Source organism: Anoplophora glabripennis, unplaced genomic scaffold, assembly GCF_000390285.2.
Source record: "Anoplophora glabripennis isolate ALB-LARVAE unplaced genomic scaffold, Agla_2.0 scaffold407, whole genome shotgun sequence".
Taxonomy (NCBI): Eukaryota; Metazoa; Arthropoda; class Insecta; order Coleoptera; family Cerambycidae; genus Anoplophora; species Anoplophora glabripennis.
Window position 1 is genome coordinate 218,681 of NW_019416501.1, and position 17,111 is coordinate 235,791.

Consider the following 17,111-nt stretch of genomic DNA (forward strand, 5'->3'; position numbering starts at 1 on the left):
TTTAATATTTTTTAACATTAATAGTAAAATACAAAACTTATTTATTCGAATTAGGAGCTGAGAAATAATTCCATTTACCTTACACGAAATCATGCAATCAAATCGATTCAACAAAATACTTATTCGACTCAAAGTACAAATTTTCTACCATACAGTACCTGTAAATGTAACTATAAATTAAAAAAATATTTCTGAGATTCCAATTTTAAATTAAAATTCTTTGGCATTCAACACCGAAAGGAATGTTAATTAAAGATTATAGAAACTAAATTTACCACCAAGTTCTTTGGTGGATGCCAGTTTTTCAGCCTTTCCCACTTTAAAGTATCTGGATTTTTACTTTTTCTATAGACCCTTGAAATACCCGCAGCCAAAACTACGTATACTTTCTATCCTTCCCATAAAGTTATTAAGACAAAGTAAACGCAACAAAATTGAGTATCTTCTCAATGGCATCTTCTAGTTCCTCTTCGCTATCATTCTTTACTTCCAAATTCCATTTAACCCAGTCGTCTAAGTCACATTCCGAAGCAACATCGTCAACTCCTAAAATGTATAGTACTGTAGTAAATTATTATATCACTGCTAATAAGTCTTCAATTACCGTTTTGGAAAATCCATCCCCTATTTTTTCTCGTTTCCAATTCAGCAGATATGCGTACTGTTTTGATTTTATCTTTATATGTTTCCTTAAACCATTTTATATCACTCTTCCTGCGAATATCGGTTACAATCCAAACAGGTTTTATTTCCGCTACAAAATAGGTATATTGTATTAAATTTTCATTTTAATTTGAATAAAATTTACCATCATCACAAGCTTTTTTACAAAAATAACCAGGATCTTCCTCTCTGATTTTATCGCTCCACTTGATCATGTCAAGTCTATATTTTTCTTTGTAGGGTCCATCACTCATAAGCTCTTTTATATCCAAGTTATGAGTCTCTGCATAGGAACATTTTAGGGGAGCAGATATTCTAATTATAGCACATTTTTCTTCTAAACTGAAATAAAACATAAATGTATACAACTATATTAGAATAATTCAAATTTTGTAGATAATTACATCATCTTGAGTTTTTCGCAAATGAAATCTTTGCCAGATTTTCTTTTTCCACTAAACATTAAAATTATGTGGGGGCTCCCCATTTTGCACACCCAAAGAGATAACTATAAATAAATTAATAATTAATACACGACAAAAAAATTCAAAATTATAACCTAATTTTTCTTCTTCGTTTTAATCTCCCTTCTTCTTCTTCTCTATCTCAATTCTCAAACACTATAATAGCCAACATAAGGTGGGGCTTGTCACTAATGTCTAAGGACAGCCAATCCACTTTGTTCCGAGGCTCTCGGCATTCTTGGCATGTACAATTCTCTTGTGATTTCAGCCAGAGGTAACTTATTGGAATCATTTTTACGATTTAAAAAAACTACTATTGTGCATAAAAAACCTAATTTAGCCTATTATTATTATTATTATATTATTATTTTTTAGTAAACGTATAGGAGAGCCCGCAAGCAAAGTTCATTAGTTGTCTTTAGACAATAGTACCAGTGTTACCGTTTAAATAAATATATACAAATGAAAATGAAAAACCCCAAGTCAAAATGGGTACGTAGACAAGAACGTAATTGATAAAATTGATTATTATTGCCGATAAAAACATTAGAAAACACTAGAGACGTGCTCAACGTCAGCAATAAAACAAAAGTATGTAATAGGTTAAGTAGTGCGGCCGGAAAATCAAATTTAAGCGTTCTGAAAGAATTTACGAGAGAATGTTAACCACAGACGATCTTTTAGGCCTGGACAGTTATGCTTTTAAAAGTTCTCCAGAGTCATGTAGCGATCAATCGTATTCTACAGGTATATTTTCCGCCCCTTTTACTACGAGAACACGCCTGTAATATTTTGTTTCGTTTTTTAGATTACATGGAAATCACGTCTGATGAGGATTTTTTGACTCAACTCTCATCAGACTTGGATATACCGCTGCTACTAAACCCTGGAGAAGATGAGATGAGCATGTTGAATTCATTTTTTGATAAAAGCCCTGAAGAAATTTTATCAGACATTGCTTCACCACCCTATTCACCGGATGAAGAATTATCAAAGGAGTTGAATGAATTGCAACAAATGGACTTCTCACAATGGGGTCCTGATGCGTTCCCGAACCTTCAATCAGAAATAAAGGAGGAACCGTCTGATAACTCCTCGGATTCTATAAAACTGTCACCTTCTCATAAGTCTAACAGTCCTCTAGAAGATATCATAAAAGATGAAATAGAAATCAAATCCGCCCCTGCATCCCCTCGCAGCCCTAGCTCCAGCTGTTCCATCATTGTGGAGAGTACCGACAATAGTTTTACTACCAATTCAAATAAAATCGTGTACGCCCAACCCGTACAGATAGTTCCTCAAATTAAAACCATAACCAAGCTACCACCAAAGCGGATTCCGATTATTCCTAAAAGTCCTTACACGATACCCGTTACAAGTAATAATAAAGTTGTCGTGATAAATAATAATGACTTTAAAATTAATCCGCCGGTTATATCAAACCCTAGTAATGTGGTAACGGCTCCTAACGTTGTCGTTTTGGAAAATTTAAGGACAGTTCCTATAAAAAGTGTGGCTACTTTGCCGCAATTCTCGACCACCACTGCCCAAGTACCAGCGACTACCGTTGCCAACATCACCCAAGGTGTTTCTATCCCTTCTTCGGTTGTTATTGGTGGCGGTAGTAGATTTTCAGTTGGTGTCGGTGCAAATGTCGATCCGAAAATCTTGAAGAGGCAGCAGAGGAAAATAAAAAATAGGGAATCAGCGTGTTTGTCCAGGAAGAAGAAAAAGGATTATGTGACGTCTTTAGAGGAAAAAGTTAAGGAGTTGACTGCGGAAAACGACAGGTTAGAAGCGGTGAGTGATATTCTTTAAAAAGACATTTTGTTTTAGTTTGTTGTTAGTTTCGTGATGTTTTAAGCTTTGATTTATATTTTATTAAGGTTATATAAGGGGTGATCAAAAATATTTTTGGTCAAAGTGAAGTAGTAGTTTGCCTATTTATTCTTGCTTGCGTCAGATGATAAAATTTTCAAAAAATAATCTCATTTTACAATAGGTACTATTATTGATAAAGTTATTACTTTAAATTTTATGTAACAATTTGCTGTCTTAGGTGAATGTAGGATTAATGTATATTTTTTATCTGATAACGTTTGTCAAATGACACAATTTTTTAATCTAATATCTCTGATTGACTTTATCAGTAGCCTTCAAAAACTAAATAGCTTATAGAGATTACTATGATTTCATTAAAACCTTTTTTGATAGTAGTTATAATTCCTAAAGCATCTATTATTTGTTTTTAAAATAATTTTAAAAGAATACTTTTTATATTCCATATTTATTCTGACTGGATTATTGTATTGCATTTAAATTTTTACCCAAATCCAATTTTTTCTATGCAACTTCATATTTTGTATTGTTTGCAACATATTAAGTTGAATTATATTGCTTTTTTAAATATGCTTGAAAATTTCAATAGTCCTTATCTACATATCAGAAATATTTGTTGTAATATAAATTATATAGGTAGTACTTCATATACAAATATTTTTTAATTAATCTCAAGTTGAATTCTCTTCTCTTATCTGTGGTTAAACGTAGCCTTGTAGAAATCTATTTATATTTTTTATTAAATCGTCATCAAAATCGCATTAAATGTTTCCTTGTCTATAATTCACTTACGGATATTATTCATGCCGGAAAATTTCAATTTAACTGGTAACTTTTTGTGTCACTTCTATTGGTCGCAATTAAGCAACTTAATTTTCAATCAAACCGTTGCATAAAAGAAAGTATCTCAAACGTAATGAGGTTGAAATTGCCCAGAAGGGAAAGGCAAAACAGGGGTTCAGTAACATTTGACATGATTATTTTTAGAAATGCAAAAATTTCTTACTAATTTCAAATTGCTGCGTCACTAAATTGAATTAAAATATTGACTCATAATTACGAAATTCCAGAACAATGGTTTGTTGAATATTTTGAAGTTTATAAACACTCAGGAAATGCAACCTTGTTTTGAAATTGAATCAAAATGTGTCACATAGAGATTTAAACATAGTTTTGATAAATAATTGCATTAAATTAACTTTATAAACAGCATTCACGTTTTTTTGTTGAACTTATGTAGTACAAAATACAATTTAAAGCAATGAAGACACTATAATAGATCATTAAAATGATTCAGAAGTATGGAATGATGAACAGCAAAATATTAGAGAGACTAGTTAAATTTTTAATAGTCATGGAGAAAGTTTTCTGGCTTGTCGGTAAATTCAAAATTGATTGGAACGAAAAAAAAGATTATTTGTAGTCACAGTTAAATTTGTATTTATATCTTCATTGTTCGTGTTCCAAAATTTATTTTGAGTAAACTATTTATACTTTTATATTTAAAAATAGGGATGATAACAAGGGATTCTTAATAAAATAGCAACAATAAGGAATAAAGAATTTTTAAATATAGATTAAATTTAATTTTACACAAAACAATCGTTAGTGGCCCCTTACCACCAAAAGATAATTCAGTCATTAATAAAATGGTATATTTTGCAACAAAGATGAAAATGCTGAAAACAATATTTCATCTTGAGTAGGAAATATGTTTTTCCACTCATATACTTAAATGTAACGATTTTCTCACGATTTAAACGATATGAGTGTGACATATTTCTATATTTTCAACTGCATACACAAAAATTAAAATATCAAATATGATTTTCTTGATACACTACACCTACCGCCTCCTTATCAGTGGATTTCATTTCAATTGCATATTTCTGTACAATCGAAAGATATAAAATAATTATAAAACTAAGTGAAGTCACTAAAAAATAATTAATAATTGCACAAGTAATTTCCAAATTATTAACGAAGCACTAAAAATCAGGTACCAAAAGTAAAACAACTTATATCAATGTATGCAAAATGAAATTAACAGGAAGTTGTACAACTTAATAATATTTTGAGGTATTGTTTTGTAATCGAGTACAGGAAAATAAACTACAAACATAGCTAAAAATGTAGTGGTTATTTGAACGAAAAGAAAAGCATATTTTGATTGTACCGATTTTATGTTTTTTATCAAAATAGTGTTGAAAATTGATGCAGAAATTGACTTGTGAATGCTAAGGCAAATATTCAGAACTTCCCTAATTTTCATCTCTTGTTGCAAAATGTAGTATTTTCTATTCATACAATATGTTTTAGGTCTAATTGGATAAACTTGTAGTCAAAATAAGGAAAATATTCTATGCTTTGTTTTTGAAATTGTGGAAATACTTAAAATCAATTTTAAGCTTAAGTGAGAAATATTATTCAATGTATATTGTGCATTTTGGGATATTGGGTTTGAAGTGATCCTGTTTTAGGCTATGTGGGCATTTTTTAATTAAAAGAATCCTAAAGTGAATTTCTAAAAAACCGTTTTGAAACAAAACCACAGCAACAAAAAATTATATTTTTTTAATACGTAGTTGTGATAGTCTGGAACTTTTCTTGTTTTTCGTTATGAATATTACATTTCTCTAACAATTGTTAAAGTTCTCCTAACAAAGATGTCACGATAGAGCCCCCGAAATCCCGGGACCCCGGGCTTAGTTAACAATAGTTATGCAAAAATATTACTATTAATACTTTTCCAGAGTTTAAAGTCAAATATTTTTTATTTAGCTTTTATTAATCGTTTTTTTTTTTATTAAAAAAATTGCATCAGTTCATAAATGTTCATTCTGGTTACAGGAGAATGCTCAGCTGAAAGAAAGGCTGGCACAATACGAGGACAGTCCATTGAATCAGTCGCAGAAAGTTAAGAAAGGCGTCAAACAAAGCATAGTCCTTTGTATGGTGTTATTACTAGTAGGTGTAAATTTAGATTTTATAAGGTAAAACGCAAATCGGCGACTCAATACGAATTTTTTTTATTGAATGTAATAATTTTCAGGAATCCGTTTAGTACAAAAAACCAGTTAGACATTATACGTAGAGATATACCAAAGCTGAGTCCCCACAATGGTCGAAGTCTATTGTGGTCCGCGGAAGATAAAGAGGAGAACAAAACTTCAAATTTTTCACCGCTTTTCATGTGTCCCGCCACTATTAACCAGACAGAGACCGCCAGGTTGGTCCTCGAGTTAGAAAGGTAAGACAACAAGGCGCTGTCGGATTTAATGTTTGTATTTAATAAATTATTACTTGTTTTTGTGAGACACGTATCAATTCTAGGTGGATAGGCAAGCCCGCCGACCTCTCAACCAAGGAGAACCTGGGAAAAAACAACACGCAGCAGAGTAGATCCTCACGGGTCAAACTGAGGAAAAAAAAGTACAAAGCAGACAGCCCCATGTTGTCGTCTGTTTACAGGCGTGAGAAAAACAGAGCTAAGCAAGAACTAAAACTCGAGGTCAGGAACGAGATCCAAGTGTTTGCCCCTACGCCAGAACAACTATATTCCGAATTCTTCGAGGCGATAAATCGGCAGGACGATACCTTCTACGTGGTTTCCTTCACCGATCAGCACTTGCTGTTGCCCGCCTTGCACCACAACAAAACCCGGAGGCCCAAAATGTCGCTGATCATGCCCTCCATGCTACCGAACGGTGAGTTAATTTCGCTAATGTTCCATCTTTATTTTCTTACCTTAAACTCTCACAGGCACCGTCTCGCAGTCGTCCTTGATCCCCCTGATGCAGATCGATTGCGAGGTTCTCGACACGAGACTCATACACGTCAAGCAGGGGGCCATACCTCAACATTTGAGGGCTTACGGGAACGCGACGGCGGAAAAAGACCCGTCTACTGACAGTAAAGTAAGTAACTCGAGCGGTAGCGATGCTAAACAGTACAAGGATACTTACAAGCCTTATTTCATGAATAAGAATCTGTTGAAGCGGGACAGGCAGTTTTATAATTTAGGATAAGTGTGATATTTAGGTTAAGTCCAGCGACTGGGGGTTCCAAATGTTTTTGAACGCGAATCGGCGGGCGAGAGGCCATGTGTCGAGGTGAGGATGTAAAAACGTTAACCTGATGACGGTTCTAAAGAAACAAAACGTTGCGGGGCGAACATGATACTTGAAACGGAATCGAAAAGTAAATATTTAAAAAATATGTTAAAAAATATTTTAACGATGAATAACGAAGGAAGTTGTGGGAAATATTTTATTGTCGTTTTCAATCAATTTAAATAGGAAAATGAAATTAAATTTGTCTTTACTAATTTTTGACGCAATAAATTGCTCGATTGGTCAAGAATGGATCGAGAAATCATCACAATCGGCACCTTTTTACATGTTACCACAACTTGGCTACTTTATTGGCGAAATTTAAAACTACCTGCTATTAGAATAAAAATCAATTGTGATGCGGAGCGAACCACGAATTATAACGGATTTTTAACTTGTGCCAAACGATGTAACCGTAATGTTAAAGAAATATAAAAATTCGAAAAACTAAAATTTAATAATAATATTAAAAATCATCAAAATTGCCGATAAGTTAGGTCCCGTTGTCTTGAATTTCTTGTCCAATTTAAGGTTTAAAATCTGTTCTACGTTCGCACCAATTTGTGGCAACATAAATTGACCAAGAAATTGGCCAAGTTTTATTGATACGGGTAATACAGTAAGTCTGACTTGCTAGAAGAAATAATGAGCATATCGGGCCATTTGATTCATGGAATTTTTACACTTTGCCAACGTTTCTGCAGAATCCCTGCATTCTTCAGGGGAAAAGTTGTACGATACGATCTTATTAGCAAAATTAAACATAAAACTAACAAATTTTGTCTGTTACGATGTTTTACTCCATCGTTTTTATAAGATATCCTATCTTTTATTTGTATACAGGGTGATTGTAAATAAGTGCGAAATATTTTAGGGGTTGGTTGCTGAAGTTTTTTGTGAAAGAAAATTCAATAAAAGTAGGTGGGAATATGATTTGTTTCCGAAATACAGGTGTTTAAATTTTAATTATTTTAAAGATATTGACTCGAAATTTGAAAAACGCTTTGGAAGGATAAATTGCATTTTTTAGGGTGTACGAGAGTGCCACAAATTGTTAAAAAAAAAAATGGTATGCCACCGACTTCCCGTTTTGATATTTTTTTAGAAATTCGCCATCAATTCTGAATGAAATTGGTGTCTTCATTTTTTTTCATAGGATACATCGTTTTTGAGGAAAAAAATAAAATGTTTTATTGTAGGTTTTGTTAAAAAAAGTAAAAATGCAATTCAACATTGAAAATAAAAAGTTGACATGAATGTGGGTAAAAAATTTGATTAAAAGATTAACAAAAAAACAATGCATCCAATTTCATCCAGAATTGATGGCAGATTTGTAAAAAATATCAAATTGGGAAAAAGTCAGTGGCGTACCATTTTTTTTTTTAAATTAAAAAAGGTGGCATTCTCCCACGAACGCCACCGGTGCAAGTAGAAATATTCGTATCACCCCAAAAATTGCACATTTATTCGTTCAAAGCGTTTTTCAAATTTCGAGTCGACATCGTTAAAAAAATTAAAATTTAAACACTGTATCTCGGAAACGAAACATATTTCGACCTACGTTTATATGAACTTTTTTTTTCACAAAATAACTTCGGCAACCACCCCTAAAAATATTTCTCACTTATTTACAAACACCCTGCATATGGGGGTGCAAATTTGAATAGGGAGTCATATTTCTACGAAGGCGACCTTTGATTCTGAGATAAGTTTGTTATTTCAAGTTCTGTTGTGAAAACTGAATTTTTTTTTTGGCGGATACCCAATTATACACAAAAGCAAGCATTATTATCAAATCTAATTTTTCTTCACTCCTGCGTACGTTTTATATATCATGCAGGAATTTAACAATGGAGACACACAAACACACCCAAATTATATTTCGATTCCAGTAAACGTTAACACTGTCCCATATTATAAACACCAACATAGCAGTGACATTTTGGGACCAATTTAACGTTAACCATTTGTTTTTCACCCGCCAAGCGCCCTGTTGTCATATCACATCAGACGTATTGATACTATGTAGTTCATCTAAACTAGGTCAATGTTAGAGATCATCGATACTGAGATTCACTAATTAAACAGTGTTTTAAAAAAAATTGGAAAAATAGTACGGTTACACCTAAAAAACTAACCCCCACTTAGAAAAATTATGGTAAATTTTGGTCATTTCAATGAATTTTAATGTTTATTTAATTTGAGGGTTGCTTTTGGTGTGCAGCAAAATGAACATACTCTCTCAACGGTAAAAATAAAAGTATTTTTATCGAAAACAAGTTGGTGAAAAAGTAGTGGTGTCGGGACGAGCGTTTGCTGAAGAATTGTCTCGGTGTGAAGTCACTCGCAGGTATAAGTATATGGTCCCTGACGCCAATCCGCCGTGGTCCTCTTCCGGGAACCATATCCCGTGTTGCACATTGTTTCTTGTCCCTTGCAAGGGGTAGACCGGTCCGGCTGGCACTCTTGACGTAACACTTAAAATGAGTCACTTGCAGGCATGTGTACCCACAAATTCATTGTGCGTTAACGTTGGTTGTATTCTACAAATTCGACGCTTTTTATTTTAAATTTAATAGTAGTGGCATTAAATTAAAATAAAATTATTGTAATGTGTAAAAAAGGTGCCGTAAATACAGCGAATTGTGAAGATTTCTTGATACAGTGACAAATGTTGTAAAAAATTGTTGTACAAAACAATTTTCAACTTCTACTGGAAAACATTTTGAATGTCCCGTTCGGAATGAGTTGGAAAAAATATTCTGACAAATTGTAGTGTCGCGATTTTCAACATATCGAAAAACTTGAATTGCAGAATTTGTGTCTAAATACTGAAAAGTGAATGAAAATTTTTTAATAACATTTTTTAAAATCACCGTCTTTACAGTTCCTTTATTAGTTTAGGTTGCAAAGTTTTTTTTCCAACTCGTTCCATTATTCTTTACTGATTTAGACCAAGTGTTTTTAATGGAGACGAATAATCTCCACACTCGATCCTATTCTTCTGGATGTAAATTTTTCATCACGTGTGATAATGTAGCCTATAGTAGTTGTTAATTATTTAGTTTTATATGACATTTTTCATACGATCGACGAAGTTGTCAATGTGGCTCTTCAATCATTTTCACAGGTGTGTTCATTTATTCATCTTTGTGTAATGCATTGTTGTTTATTCGAACCCGATCTCAAAAATTCTCCGAATCCTGAGACGCGATTACTTTTAACAGTACGAAAAAGTGCAGAGAAAGTAAACGGATTGTAATTATTTCTGTCGCAGCTGGTAGCGCCTCCTGTAAAACCCAAATTGCCTTTGCCTCGCCTATTGTCTTACCATTCCGGACGGGTTTGATAGGGCATTTGTGGGGTGTGTGTCGTTTTAATTATTTCAACTGTCCCACCGTTAGGTGAGTATTGTAAAAAGACAGGGGGGATTGGGAGTCTTGGCTGTTCCCAGGCCAGTTGATTCGCAGAAGAAAACTTGGCACCCTAAAGAAAATTGCAAAAAGTTGCACAATATTTTGTTGAAACTTTTGTTAATATCGGATTTGAGCTCTTAAATTATATTTGAAAAACTGCGTTGAAATCATTTGTTTATAAAGATAATTTAATGATGTTTGTAGGCACATCCTGTATCTCTACTAGTAGATATCCGTATAACCTTCCATTGCACTTGCAACTCGGCAGTATCTATTTTATTTGGGTCGCTAAATGTTTTTTTTCGGTTTTTGGTTTGCATTTATGTATCATAGAGGGGGAATTCCGACTCCCAAAACCCCCCCTTAAGACTGCTGATCTCTGATTTGTTATTTTCAATATGATTTCCGTTTTAAACTATGTTTAAATATCACTGACAAAGAATTTTTTTTCGTATCGTATAATTCATTAAACTTTTTATATTACATATCAGACAAAAAATAATACGGTTTTAAGCAACGTTTAGTGCCTTTGTTAGACAGAATTGAACTGTAGCAGTTGTTTTTTTGTCACACGTCTTTTTATAAAAGTTTATATTTCTATTATTTATAGTTTATATAGAACGTGGAAATCTGTAAAACCATTAAATCAAAATTATTACATTGGTTTCCGTAGAGTGGGTGGAGCAAATTCGATGGGATTGTGGTTGCCTCCAAAAATTGTGTGATAAAACTTGACACCAAATCCCATAAAATTTGATCCATCCTGTGCAAATTTAAAATATTTTGTAAATACAGGATGAATTTCTGTGGTTATTAATTTTCCGTCTGAACGACAAAAGAGTGATTGCAAAAAACCTGTTTTCACCGGGATTTTCACAATTCGCAGAGAATTTAAAAAAATACATAAACATGTTTTTGGTCGCAAATTACTTGTCGTAAAAAACTGAAATGAGCATAGCTTTGAAAGTTTGAAAAATCACCCCTACTTAGGGGTTGAAAAAATGCTAAAAATGAAAAATTTGAATATTACCAATTAATATATAAACTATTAGCATGTGAATTATCTTAATATATATTTTTTTTGGAATTATTTCTGATATTCTCTATTTTTGGGAATGATTCCACCCCCTGAGCGCGCTTAGGGGTGGATTTTCTAATTCAACATGCTTATTTCAGTCATAAGAATAAATCTTTCTTTGTATACGATAGAAAAATTTCACATGCTAATAGTTTTTATATTTATTGGTAATATTCAATTCTACATTTTGGGCGCCTTTTCAACCCCTAAATAGGGGCGATTTTTGAAAATTTTCAAAAAACAACGCTATGCTCATTTAAATTTTTTACGACGAGTAATTTGAGACCAAAAACATATTTTTATTTATTTTCTTTAGTTCTCTGTGAATTGTGAAAAAACAGGCGATTTTTGCGGTCACTCTTTAGCCATATATGACAGACTTGGGGATTACCGTTTTTCATTATTTACAGTTCCAGCTAAGTAACCGTTGTCGTTTTACGATTTCTAAAGAAAGTTTTAATACTGTCTTTATCATGTTAATTGTGTATATTTTTTTAAACAGATGCTTTGGGTCGCTTTAATTAGCTAAGATAATAGTGTATTTAGTTTTTTTCTCTTAATTTTTCATTCCTTGTTAGCTTTACTGATAGAAGTACAATGTATATTTTATTTTAAAGGTATGTAATAACAGCTATAGACTTAATTAACAGTATTTTATTAGAAAATGCGTATCGGCACATGAAGGTACAGCAAAAAGTTTAGTTATTTTTCTAAAAAAACCTTCAAACTATACATACCTCAAGAATATAAGAAAATATTTTATTGTCATTGTTTTTTTTTTGAAAAAAGACATCTATACCATTTTCTAAAATACTTTTTCTGGTCTCATAGAAATTAATTTTATGTTACAATGCAAATATGCCAATAGTTCATAATTTCGATGTGTATATTATATGGTGATGGAATAGTCCGATATATTTTAATTTTTTTAACGGGGGATATAACACTATTTAAACTTTAGTTGTAAGCACCAAATCGACACTTTTATTTTTAAAATGATTCAAATGTGACTCCTTATTACGAGTATGTGTGCATTTTGTGTCTGATTATCTGACAGTATTTATTTGACATCAGGGTGTAACCCAACAGAGCATCAAAAATTAACTCAAATATAAAAGTATTTTTTTTTATATTTACCTTTGACACTTTTGGGTTTGTGACACAACTTCCAAAAGTTTTAAAAAATTGCATTGAGATATAAAAATCTCATTGTTAGTTAGTGCCTACTGGCATATAGTGTTGCTTTGTATCTACTGAACTAGATACCAAGAAAGCATCACGTATTGCAGTAGGCAAAATAAGCGGTAGGTATAACGCAATGCTTTGAGTAGCAATGACATTTTTAAGATGTCACATATACTTTGAGGTTATGTTGTATGTTTCGTCCACATACATAATGTTTGTAGGAAAACTGGAAAACATCTAAATAGAACTAACAAATTAGAAACCGGTATATCTGATGATTTAGCTGATGATTATGAGGTATCTACTAGATATTGTTAATTACAAATCTTTTATATATTTCTTTATTATTATCATTCTTAATATCGAAAAATGCTGTTTTGCAAATGTTTTGTTAAACTTACAAAATCTTTACAAAATGCTAATTTGGACTAAAACATTGAAGACTATGCGAAGAAAAAAATTTCTAGTGCCGTATTTTTGAGGAAAATGTACCTGCTTACGTTAAATCTATCTCGATGGTTTGTCGGATTAAATTTTTTCACATCGAATTTTTTATATGTTGGATTACTCCCTGTATACACAATACTTTTTTATTAAAGGCACTTTATTATAAAGAAATTTGAAAGCAGGAAATTATTTTAAAATTTCAGCAAACTATTAGGGACCGCAAGGGATTGTTACTAATTTATACGTAAAATCTTGTAACGCACATACATTTTTTCCCTTAGGACTGAGTAGCTTATCATTTATGTATATTTTAATATGTAAAGAAAGTTTTCGTGTGATAAAAATCTACAGCACTGTACTTTTACTAATATTAAGTTGTAGATTGTTTAATGACTTGTAGCATGTACGATTTAATTATTAATGAATAAAATTTGTAAGATGTGATACATAGTTTTATATAACCCTCTACGATTCGTTGAAAAAATGAATGCATAAGTATATTTCATTCCTTTATTTAACATAATTTAAAATATAAAAAACAATAAGGGATCCTTGTTATAAAAACTAATAAATAAGAACGCCCTGATATCTAAATGTATGTCTAATATAAATTCGTAACTTTCTTCATGTAAAACAAAAAAGGTGTAGACTTATCATAGTTAAAAGTACGTCATATATCACAAAAATAAAAAGAATGAGAAAAATACAGGAAATCAAATTGCACAGTTACGACTCACTTTAAGTCGGGGGTGCTAGATCCCAGGTAACACCTCAAATCCTGAACGGTAGACTTCACCAATTTCACCTTGACGAATTCCGATTTCAATCTCTGATGGGCGGTGTACCTATGACACCCTCCGAAACTGTAATAATAATTACCTCCTTCGCGTCCAGTAATCCACAGCACGTCAATGGGAGGGACCTGGTCAGCAGTTTCCGGGTCCGATAGGGTCTTCATCAGTGACTTCACTTTTTTCTCATCCAGTTCAGGCTTGAACGGTCTTATTATTTCAGAGAACGGCATTTCATGGACCTCGGTGATATTTCCAGCGTGTATGCTAGTCATTCTTCTGCAAAAATATGAAAATGCGAAGATTAATTTCATCAATTTGGTGTTTGGACCTGCACTAAGTGGTTAAAAAAATAAATACAGCATATTTTGTACCTGAATTTGGTATTAAGTATTGTTTGTTAATTAGCAGTATTAACTACCTGGATAAGTAAATAAGCCTGCTAGTTTTCAACATTCAAAGGACCTTGAGTTTTCCCTGGACTGACGATTCAAACAGAACTACTTTGCTAATTTATTTCAAAACCGAAGTTTTTCTTATTGAATGTTGAAATTAAAGATAAAGGTATGTAATCATAACCTGTCCTATAATAGCAATCCATGACCCATGACGTGACGTGACAGCTCCACACATAAATAAATAACATGAAAAACGCTGAGTAATAATGACAGTAATCTAGTAATCAAATGATTATTTATTTATTCCATTGAATGGAAATTCAAATTTCAAACGGACAGGCGCATTTTCTATCAGGATAGCAGAAACACCAAAATGTAATGAATATTCCTTTATAAGAAAATTAAAAATTCAGATAATTGGTTTTAATTTTACTCTGTGTTTACAATAAGTTTTAAGTATATTAATTTTTAATAAATTAGAGAAAGTATCCTATAAAAATTTTCAAATACATGGTACCAACCATGGACACTATATATCTAGTCTCCCTGGTACCAATGTTGAACAAACAAATGAAATTTCAGAGGAAAAGAACAACATCAATGATCTGTTTTCTTTTACTAATGACTTCGGAATCATAACGCGTTACGACCCGAAATCTAGCAATCTGATTGGTTTCCATCGGATCCTAAACACATACTTCTATAAAGTATGTAATCCTTAACATGTTATGATTCCGAAATCATGAGTAAAAGAGGGCTATGGTTCAAGTTGCCTTTCATTTTTATCAGCCATAAATAAGAACAAGTAGCATAAGCAATTTGTAAAGAAAGGGTAGTCGCGCGCCATTATTCCTTGGCTAGAAATTGGCCTCAATGATTTGGGATTATCCCCTTTTATCCTGCCTCATCTCGTGTAGGCCTGGACAGCCTTCGTAGGTGGGCCCCATCCGTTGTCTCGACCGCAAATGCGGCCGGTGTAGGCGCTTTGTGGGACCTCCTTTTGTCCTGGCTGGGCCCCGCCGGCTAGCTAGGTTTCTTTTGTCNAAACACCAAAATGTAATGATTATTCCTTTATAAGAAAATTAAATATTCAGATAATTGGTTTTAATTTTACTATGTGTTTACAATAAGTTTTAAGTATATTAATTTTTAATAAATTAGAGAAAGGATCCTATAAAAATTTTCAAATACGTGGTACCAACCATGGAGACTATACATCTAGTCTCCCTGGCAGCGTTGCCAGATGCCCAACAGGAAATTATCGTATCAGCGTCTTAAAATTATCGTGTGCAATCGTATGATAAAAAATAAAATTATTGTATATTCTATCGTACCTACCATCTCGTGGTAAGTAGCGGTACTCGTATAGTTAAAGTAAAGTCAGAAAACTATAATTTTTAGTAGGAAACTTTCTATACTCATTATTGTTGATTGGCATATTCTTGGCGGTTAACGTCATTATTTCATAAATAAAATGGACTTTGGCCCTTTGGTAATTTGTATTTATTTAAGATACAAAAATAAATAATAACTCCAACATAATAAAAAAAATTGCACATTACTTTCATTTTAAAAATCACATGAAACAATCTAACTTAAACTAAGTTGTACATCAGGTACAAAAACAAAACATAGCAACAGACAACCAAATAGTCAAATAATAGGCAATGCATGTTTCAAATTATTAATTAGACCGGTATGGCACCAAGACGAAAAACGATCAAGAAGCTATGGCTGCACTACTGGCAGCACATCCAATCTGATGTGTTTATGATCGAAAGGCCCATAAATTGCTTACTTGTCTGTGGAAAAACTCAGGTTATTATGTAAAAAGCATAAAAAGTTGAAAAAGATTAAATTATCGTAAATAATCGTATATCGTATAGGCAAAAATTACGATCGTATCGAATCTTAAAATTATTGTATAATACGATAATTATCGTATATATGGCAACACTGCTCCCTGGTACCAATGTTGAACAAACAGATGAAATTTCAGAGAAAAAGAACATCAACAATGAGCTATTTCCTTTTACTCATGACTTCGGAATCATAACGCGTTACGATCCGAAATCTAGCAATCTGATTGGTTTCCATCGGATCCTAAACACACTTCTACATATAAAATATGTAATCCTAACACGTTATGATTCCGAAATCATGAGTAAAAGAAAAGGGCTATGGTTCAAGCACAGTATATTTCTTTTTATACTGTGGTTTAAGTTGCCTTTCCTTTTTATCAGCCATAGATAAGAACAAGTAGCATAAGCAATTCCTAAAGAAAGGGTAGTCGCGCGCCATTATTCCATGGCTAGAAATTGGCCTCAATGATTTGGGATTATCCCTTTTATCCCTCATCTCGTGTAGGCCTGGACAGCCTTTGTAGGTGGGCCCCATCCGTTGTCTCGACCGCAAATGCGGCCGGTGTAGGCGCTTTGTGGGACCTCCTTTTGTCCTGGTTGGGCTCCGCCGGCTAGGGCCCTTTCTTCTGGTGCTCTTTTTGCTTCGCCGGCTCGTCTGTGTAAACTCCGGAGGTGGTGTCATGTTTATGTGTGGTATGGTTGGGTAGCGTAGTGCGACTATGTAGCCTTGGATGCGCTTTGCTATGGTGAATATTGTATCCAAGATCAGTAAAGATTATATTTTTTCGTTTCCGCTTTTTTGTATTTCTATTATTTTCTCTGCAATTGGGTTAATCCGTTGAGAATACAGAGTATA

General features: G+C 32.9%; 3 protein-coding genes across 7 annotated transcripts; 1 reads left to right on the forward strand and 2 right to left on the reverse strand.

The window, feature by feature from the left end:
• Nucleotides 1-18: 18 nt before the first annotated feature.
• On the reverse strand, nt 19-1,211 carry LOC108910016 (phosphomevalonate kinase). Its single transcript, XM_018714509.1, has 4 exons — nt 1,068-1,211; nt 809-1,005; nt 605-754; nt 19-546 (listed from the first exon to the last, which is right to left on the reverse strand). Exons 1-4 carry the CDS (start codon nt 1,148-1,150, stop codon nt 410-412), a joined length of 567 nt encoding a protein of 188 aa, XP_018570025.1. The 5' UTR covers nt 1,151-1,211; the 3' UTR covers nt 19-409.
• A 399-nt stretch (nt 1,212-1,610) lies between these two features.
• LOC108910014 (cyclic AMP-dependent transcription factor ATF-6 alpha) lies at nt 1,611-11,441 on the forward strand. Of its 3 annotated transcripts, none has more exons than XM_018714503.1 (7): nt 1,611-1,874; nt 1,936-2,927; nt 5,817-5,959; nt 6,019-6,216; nt 6,300-6,673; nt 6,729-6,883; nt 10,356-11,441. In XM_018714503.1, exons 1-7 carry the CDS (start codon nt 1,787-1,789, stop codon nt 10,425-10,427), a joined length of 2,022 nt encoding a protein of 673 aa, XP_018570019.1. In that variant the 5' UTR covers nt 1,611-1,786; the 3' UTR covers nt 10,428-11,441. The 3 variants fall into 3 exon arrangements, with proteins under 3 accessions (XP_018570019.1, XP_018570020.1, XP_018570018.1); XM_018714504.2 differs by lacking the exon at nt 10,356-11,441 and having other exon boundaries at nt 1,611-1,718; nt 1,812-1,874; nt 6,729-7,403; XM_018714502.2 differs by lacking the exon at nt 10,356-11,441 and having other exon boundaries at nt 6,729-7,403.
• Nucleotides 11,442-13,700: 2,259 nt separating this feature from the next.
• On the reverse strand, nt 13,701-14,680 carry LOC108910007 (sulfiredoxin-1). 3 transcript variants are annotated; one of them, XM_018714494.1, is made up of 2 exons: nt 14,575-14,680; nt 13,701-14,274 (listed from the first exon to the last, which is right to left on the reverse strand). In XM_018714494.1, exon 2 carries the CDS (start codon nt 14,268-14,270, stop codon nt 13,938-13,940), a length of 333 nt encoding a protein of 110 aa, XP_018570010.1. In that variant the 5' UTR covers nt 14,271-14,274; nt 14,575-14,680; the 3' UTR covers nt 13,701-13,937. The 3 variants fall into 3 exon arrangements, with proteins under 3 accessions (XP_018570010.1, XP_018570008.1, XP_018570009.1); XM_018714492.1 differs by lacking the exon at nt 14,575-14,680 and adding an exon at nt 14,417-14,568; XM_018714493.1 differs by lacking the exon at nt 14,575-14,680 and adding an exon at nt 14,370-14,568.
• Between the last annotated feature and the right edge of the window lie 2,431 nt (nt 14,681-17,111).